Source organism: Apodemus sylvaticus, chromosome 20, assembly GCF_947179515.1.
Source record: "Apodemus sylvaticus chromosome 20, mApoSyl1.1, whole genome shotgun sequence".
NCBI lineage: Eukaryota > Metazoa > Chordata > Mammalia > Rodentia > Muridae > Apodemus > Apodemus sylvaticus.
The window spans coordinates 7,360,488-7,369,152 of NC_067491.1; the positions used below are offsets into that span (position 1 = coordinate 7,360,488).

Sequence of the window (8,665 nt, forward strand, 5' to 3'; positions counted from 1 at the left end):
AATTAATTCATTAATTTTCCTCAATCATTAAATAAATGTTGCATGAATACCTACAACATGTAAATCTTATGCTGGCCCTGTAGGTAGAATAAAGATGAATAAAACATGTCTCTAGCCTGGGGCACTCGCTGTCAGGGTCTAGTGAACAATAATAAAGAACTAAGTACATTGAGAGAGGGATTTATGTGATCAATCTGTTAGGAATTAAAGCCTGGTAGGCTGTCTATCCACAAAGGTGAATTATTGATTCCTACCGTATCCTATTCCAACAAGAGGGTTTTAGGAACGAGTAAGACACAATGAAACAAATATAAAATCTAGGGGTATTGAGGAAAACGAAAAAAAATAGCTCATCGAAGAAGCAGAAAAAAAATGAGCCCGTTACTATAGCACAATAAACAGGTTTTTATTAAAGATAGACAGAGAAAGTACCAAGACAATGAGAAGACAGATTTCCTTTAGACAGAGAAAAAAGAGCATGTGTATATACACTTTAAATATTGTTAAGCTTGCCTTCTAAAGCTTCAAAGAATTCAATATCGTTTCTCAGTGTGGGATGGCATGCACAAATGTACTTTAAACTCTCCAAAAGTCGACGGCAGCACTTACTCTTGGCTGCTTAATCTCTTCATACATTTTTATCACTTTGTACTTATTGTCAAATCGCTATGACATTAAAAATGGAAAATGAAAGGAGATTAAAAAAGCTGAAATTACTGTCATTTTCTCACAGCTTCCCCAGAGGTTTGGCATCATCTTGACTCGATGCTACTCCAGGATCAGCTATTTGGTGGCCTATGGCCTGAAGGATCAGAGCACCCCTGAGCTCTACAACCATTTCCTGTCAGATCAAACAACTCACACCCTTTCCCTGGGGTCTCTGTGACTTGTATTATTCCTGACAACAGAGCATACTTTAGCATCAAGTCTTGGACTAGGTACTGGAATAGAAAATCCAAATATTCACTTCACTATTTAGCTGAAACGCACATGCAATGCTTTCTAGGTTGATAAGGTTTGTTTGTAACACCCATCAATCCATCCATACATCCACTCACACCCATTCGTCCACCCATCCATCCATCCATCCATCCTCCCACACCCACTCATCCACCCATCCATCCACCCATCCATCCATCCACCCATCCATCCACCCATTTATCAATCTATCCATCCCTCCATACATTGATCTGTCTTTCTGTCTATCCATCCACCCACACCCATTCATCCATCCATCCATCCATCCATCCATCTGCCCACCTATTCATCTACCATTTATCCATCCATCCATCCACCCACCTATTCATCCACTCATTTATCCATCCATCCATCCATCCCTCCATACATTGATCTGTCTTTCTGTCTATCCATCTACCCATCCATCCATCCATCCATCCATCCATCCATCAATCCATCCACTCATATCCATTCATCCACCCATCCATCCATCCATCCATCCACCCACACCCATTCATCCACCCATCCATCCATCCATCCACCCACCTATTCATCTACCATTTATCCATCCATCCATCCACCCACCTATTCATCCACTCATTTATCCATCCATCCATCCCTCCATACATTGATATGACTTTCTGTTTATCCACCCATCTACCCACCTTTCCATCCATCCATCCATCCATCCATCCATCCACCCATCCACACACCCACCCATCTATCCATCTGTTCACTCACCCATCCATCCATCCATCCATACATCTATCCATCCACCCACCCACCCACCCATCCACCTACCCATCTATTCATTCATGTATCCATCCATCCATCCATCCATCCATCCATCCACCCACCCTTCCACCTATTCATCCATCCATTATTTTATTTCATTTGGCTGTTAAACTGAAAGAAAGAGTGTTCCTACTGGATATGGTAGAAAATTAGCAAAAATGGACTCTACTAATTCAAGACATGCTAGGGAAAAAAAAGAAAGAATGTTTCAATATAAATAGCATCTGCATATATTTCCTTAAATGCTTCTTATTAGCCACAAGTACAGAATGGAAATTTATTTTGCAGTTTCCATCTAGAGATCTGGAACTAGTGATTCCATCTTAATCCTCTTTTATTTTTAGAAGCTTTTTAGTTTATTTGTCCTTTTAGAAATCTGCACATCATAGCACAACATCAGGTCACCGCAGTTCTACTCCTTTGGCTTTTTGCCAGCACCAACATTGGCCTTCGCAGTGCCCCTGACCTTCTTCATTCTGTTCTTGCGTTTCTTCCGCTGTTTTTGGGAGGTCTTTTTCTTCTCATAAAGGCCATGTCTGGCAAGTCTGTGTTTTGGCTCATTCCTCTTTGCATAATCTAAAGAATCATAGATCATGCCAAAGCCAGTCATCTTGCCACCACCGAAGTGAATTCTGAATCCAAATACAAAGATGACGTCTGGGGTAGTTTTGTACATTTTGGCCAGCTTCTCCCAAATTTCTGTCTTTGGTACTGTTGCCTTCCCAGGGTGAAGGACAATGACCATCTGTTTCCTCTGCAGCAGATGGTTTGTCATGAACTTCCTGGTCCGGATGGTTACCGTGTCATTCATGATGGCTATGGTGCTGGAGCTGGAGAGGAGGAAGGTCATCCTCTTTTATTTTAAGATTTCACTTACTTTCTCCCAATAATATAGAACAATTAAGCATTTTTATGTTGCTACATAAGAAGAGACTAGTGATCCTTAAGGCCTAACCTATTTTTTAATGTAAAGCTACAATTTGTTAAAATATTAATGACCTTAAAAACCCCAATCTATGCAAAGTCAGGGAAAGCTAAAGGAGCAGAAGGTATTGTCTCTGATGCAAATATAATCAATGACTTTTAACCACCACTGATCAGCACTTATGGTGCTGGTACATGGTATGTGGTTGCTTCTTAATTTCTAACTTGCTTAATTGAATCCTTTGTATCTCTACTTGTATTCACTAAATAGAATAGAGAGAAATTCTGAGAACATATCAATTGCCCCTTTGCTTTCAGATGTTCTGTTATTTATAGAGATGGAACTGGTAGCCAAACAGTCTCATTTCAACTCAGTTTTGCCAGCAGGTATTTAGGAGGCATGTGCTAAATGGTGTCTGTGCCAGTCATCTCAATGAATGGAACATTCCAACCACAACACAAACCTCAAGGAAGAAATGCTAATCTATATAGCTACTGTGTTCCTCACTGTCTCCCGATTTTACTCATACGTGTGTGTGTGTGTGTGTGTGTGTGTGTGTGTCTGCGCTTGTGTGGGAATGTATTCAAGTTCCTGTGCATGTGCATATAGTGGTTAGAGGATGCTGTCAGATTTCTTTCTCTATTACTCTCCACCTAAATTTGGGGAGAACAGGGTCTTTTGCTGAACCTGGAGCCTGTCAATTTGGCTAGATTGGCTTTCTAGCAAACTGCAGGGATGTTTCTCCAGTGCTACAGTCTTGTATATCTCTTAATGGTAAAGTATGAGGAAACATTGAAGAGTCATCTTTGGCTGGAGAGATGGTTCAGAGATTAAAAGTGTCTATTACAGAGAGCTGAGTTCAGTTCTCAGCACCTACACCAGGCAGCTCCAGACTACATGCAGGCCCAGCTCCCGGAAAGACACCCTCTTCTAACCTCAGAGGGCATTTGACCTTGTATGCCAATACCCTACACTATACACAGATACACACAATTAAAAATAATTATCCTAATGACATTCAGATAATTTTCAGTAAAAACATAGAACTATATGAAGGCAATCATAAGGGTTATTATAGGGTCAGGATAGGTAAATTGTGTTAGCAAGCAAATACAAATCACTCAATTACCTGAAATATGCCAAATATGGCCCAATCTTTAACATTATTGGAACATAGTCCTTATACCAAAGACTTCATTTTAGGTATTGTGAGCAGTGGCAGTGATGGAATAGGGTTCTGTGCCTTGGAGAAGGCTTTTGCATGGGTATAGCCAGGAGCGAACACCCTTGGAGCCATCTGTTAAAAAAAAGCAGTGACAGAATTCAAAATCATAGGGAAGAGACTATGTACCAATAACAACAAAAGAAACATACCCAGAGATGGAAGTGGACACCTTCAATGCCAGCACTTGGGAGGCCTAGGGAGGAAAGGAAAGGAAAGGAAAGGAAAGGAAAGGAAAGGAAAGGAAAGGAAAGGAAAGGAAAGGAAAGGAAAGGAAAGGAAAGGAAAGGAAAGGAAAGGAAAGGAAAGAAAGAAAGGAAGAAAGAAAAGAAAGAAAGAAAAGAAAGAAAGAAAAGAAAAGAAAAGAAAAATCTTGACATATGGAGGTGTAGACAAAAGTGAATGATGTTACTGGAGATTAGTGAAATAAAACTGAACTGAGATGATACCAGAGAAGTTACACAGAAGTCACTGATAAATTTGGAACCTGACCATGAAATGATCCACCAGATATATGAGAATAATACCAGGGCTGGAGAGCACCTTCTGCTCTTGTAGAAGACTTGGGTTTGCTCCCAGCATGCACAAGGCGTCTCACAACTGTCTGTAACTCCAGGTGTAGGCATTCTGATGCCCTCTTCTGACCTCAGTGGCCATCAGCATGACACAACACTCATGTAGACAAAACACTCATGCAAAATAAATTCAAAAGGAAACAGGAAACCCAAATAATCCTACCCATAACATTTTCACCTATTCACTTGCTAAAAAGGACAAACAATACAGGTGAGTCTTCATTTGAGCTTTGACAGTATTTATTTCATACACTAATACAAAAGTTTTGATGCATGCAACAATTTGCAGTCCTTTAATCCCCAGCAATAGAGACTTCCAGGCTGTGTAGTGCACTTGGGGGGAAAGGACCTTGAAGTGTGGAGACAAATAGCCCAGTGTCATAGTTTGAATATGCTTGGCCTAGGGAATGGCACTATTAGGAGGTGTGGCCCTGCTGGAGTAGGTGTGGCCTTGTTGGAGTAGGTGTGTCACTGTGGGGGTGGGGTTTAAGATGATCCTAGGTGCCTAAAAGCCAGCCTTCTGCTAGCAGTCTTTGGAACAAGAGGTGGAAATCTCAGCTCCTCCTGCACCATGCCTGCCTGGATGCTGCCATGCTCCCTCCTTGATAATGGACTGAACCTCTGAACCTGTAAGCCAGCCCCAATTAAATGTTGTCCTTTATAAGAGTTGCCTTGGTTATGGAGTCTGTTCACAGCAGTAAAATCCTAACCCAGGGAGTAAGGAAGGGGACTTTGGAACATGAGTAGGTTACATTTACCACTAAAATAGATTTTAGGTTTGTAGGGAGAAGCCACTGATGTGGCAAAAGATAAACAGAAAGAAAATAACAATGATTATATGCTAATGGCTTAAGTGAAAGAACTAAGCTGATTTTGCATCCTATTGTACAAATTTCAAAACTAAATATTGTTATCTCCTTTGAATAATAATTGAGTATCTACACATGACTTTGCAGAGACCATACTTCTGCCACGCTTCTGTAGACTCAGGTTCAGAGGGTTGGCAAATAATATTTCCATCCTTGTCTGCACTGCTTAATGAGACAGTGAGAGCAATTGACTTCAGATGTGTCGTGTATTGTAAATCATTGGGTTATTAAGTTTAACAGGGTCGATGTCCTGCTTCCACACCTTCTCCACAGCATTAGTGCTCAGAAAACAGCCAGAGAAAGCGGAATAACAGCCTACATAAGTAGAGTGACTCCTTCTTCTGCATGAGGGATTTAGTTGAAAGACACTTCTACAAGCATCACAAAGATGATTAATTATGAACATTTAGATAAAACACAGAACTAAATGTCTTATATCTACTCTCCAGTCAAGACATGAATAGAATGGAAAGGAGACAGAGCTTGTAGAGAACATATCCAGTGCATAAGCACGGCCCCCAGTTGAGGGCTGTGGCCACCCACCCATCTCAAAAATTTCAACCCAGAGTTGTTCCTGTCTAAAGGAAATGCAGGGACAAAGAGTGGAGCAGAAACGGAAGGAAAGTGCATCCAGAAACCACCCCACCTAGAGATCCATTCAACCTGCAGACACCAAACTCTGACACTATTGCTGATGCCAAGAAGCGCTTGCTGACAGGAGTCTGGTATAGCTGTCCCCTGAGGGGCTCTGCCAGCACCTGACGAATACAGATGCAGATGCTCACAGTCAACCATCAAATTGAGCCTGGAGACTCCAGTGGAAGAGTTAGGGGAAGGACTGAAGGAGTGGAAGGGGGCTGCAACCACATAGGAAGAACAACAATATCAACTAAATGGACTGCCCGCCCCCTCCAGAGCTCCCAGGGACTAAACCACCAACTAAAGAGTACACATGGAGGGATCCATGGCACCAGAGGATGGTCTTATCTGGCATCAGTGGGAGGGGAGGCCCTTGGTCCTGTGGAGGCTCTGTACCCCAGTGTTGCGGAATGCTAGGGCTATGAGTGGTGGGATTGGATGCGTGCGTATGGGGGAGAATCCTCATAGAGGCATAGGGAGGGAAGATGGAATGGGGGTTAGGGAATGGGGGAGGGAAAACCTGGAAGGGGGACAACATTTGAAACGTAAATAAATAAAATAACCAATAAAAATTATTTGTTATTGCAAACAAACAAACCTTGTGTCTATAAGCATAAATTATCCAATTTCGTTGATTTCCCTAGTCTTTGGTTATTTCATGGGTTCTTACTTTAGTGTAGTATTGGAAATGACAGTGTATTGCCATAACTTCAGTTAGTGCACTGGGGTTGCGTCTCCCTTTCTCTTTGTCTCCTGCTCATTCTGGACCAGCTCTCATTACGTAGCCAAAGGTGTCTTCAAACCTGAAACAATTTTGCTTCAATTTACAGAGTTCTGGGATTACTGGAAGGAGCCTCCTGCTAGTATGTACTTTGTGAAGGAGGGGATAGCTCCTGTGTCGCCATATTTTATAGTCTAGAACCAAGTTAGTCCAGTGATGGTAGGGATTACTATCTATATGTTCAGGCACTTTAAATAGTTTCTACAGGGAATGGGGAGGTGGCTCAGTTGAAGTGTTTGCTACTCAAGAATGAGACATGCATTCCCAGTGCTCATGTAGGGGCCAGGCATCATGGTGAACATATGTAACCCCAATGCTGGAAGAGAGGCAGTAACAACAGGAAGATATGCCTCGTCCTCCCTGGCCAGCCAGTATACCCAATGTGTGAGCTCCAGCTTATAAAAATGATGGATTGTGATTGGGAAGACACCAGATGCGAAGTCCTGCCTCCCTCCAATACAAGTAATTATTTCTGCACAGCTAAGGACATTTTGAATGGATTCAACTTCTAACCCAACTAGTTCACAGCTTTGAGCAACTTCTGTATCTCAGGAACTAAGAAACTATAGCTGTCATAATTTGGGAGAAAAGACAGTAGTGCCGCCACATTTAAAACACCTATAGCAAAATGAACCTACAAAATGGGGAAGGGTCCAGGTATGCAGAGCCAGCTTGACCGAGCTGCCTCTCTCAGAGAGGATATGCGTCTAGCCTCAGGCGCCCACTCCTCTCAGACCTATTCTAGCTAAATTCTAAGTTTTCTGCCTACTCTCTAAAAATCCCCCAATGTCTGCATTACTATTGGAATCACAGAGACCACCTAACCAACCATCCAACCTCAGTGGAATACAAAGTGAAACAGAGCCCAAGAGTAATAGTGTAATTTGCCAGTTTTCTCCAGACGAGCTGATCTTGGTAACTTAGTGCTGTGAATTCTGTTGTTCCGTTGATTGGATGGAGAAGGCAAAGGACGGTTTCCTGCCCCCTTGTTCCTCCCAGGCTTAAAAATCCTCAGCAGATGCCGGTGATATAAACCTGCATTTAAGTCCCTTGTACTTTTCTTTATAGACACGACTGTGAATTGTGCTCTTCCCGCATTTGTAATTAGCGGGTGAGGCAGATGGTAAAGGCTGCGCAGAAAGCGACGGCCATTAAGGCAGCTCGCGCTGCCAAGAGATTGCTCATTCCAAGAACAGATTCAATTTTCTCCATGCGAAGTACAGCATGCACACACGCGCTTTGAAGAAACTTTGCTACTCAGAGCACATAACACAGGATCCCAGCATTCACTGAAAAGTGCATAAATAATTTCTCCTTCCCTCTTTTTTTTTTTTTTTTTTTTTTTTTCTGAACAGAAAGGAGGCCCGATGGTGGTGACAGTAGAGGCTTGGTTGGAAGCGCTCAGAGTTAACTTTAATATGCCGACGTGTCCATTCTAAGGCTGCTGTTGTGTACGGCAAAGGTGCAGTATAGATTTCCTCCAAAATTTTTGTCAACTCATGGGAACAGATGAAACGATCTTTAGCAATGGTGTGAGAAACACCCTTGTGTGTGCCTTGAACACACACCCAGGAAGGCCATGTCCTGAAGATATTTGTGCTGTGAACTTGAGGCGTCACAACAGGGGGTGCTGTTAACATGAGGATTCTGAAAAAGTCCTTCCAGGTTTGAATTGTAATTGTTTGACCTGCTTAGTGACCTTAGGAAATTATTCTACAACTCTTAGCTTCAGTTTCCTCCTGTGTGCTCTTGTTGCAACTGAGAATACCAATCTCAATGCTTTATGGTGGTCAACTGTGACTGAGACTTTATTTGTAAGTACATAAAAGCATCTCCCTTTCCCCAATTTTATTTAATATCACTTAAGTAATCGACTCTCTCTCGATATAAAAATATATAATT

The 8,665-nt window shown here is 42.1% G+C and overlaps 1 protein-coding gene across 1 annotated transcript; it reads right to left on the reverse strand.

Moving 5' to 3' along the window:
* Window positions 1-2,084: 2,084 nt before the first annotated feature.
* Window positions 2,085-2,591, reverse strand: LOC127670702 (40S ribosomal protein S24-like). Its single transcript, XM_052165173.1, has one exon. The coding sequence runs from the start codon at window positions 2,561-2,563 to the stop codon at window positions 2,165-2,167; it is 399 nt and encodes a 132-aa protein (XP_052021133.1). The 5' UTR covers window positions 2,564-2,591; the 3' UTR covers window positions 2,085-2,164.
* Between the last annotated feature and the right edge of the window lie 6,074 nt (window positions 2,592-8,665).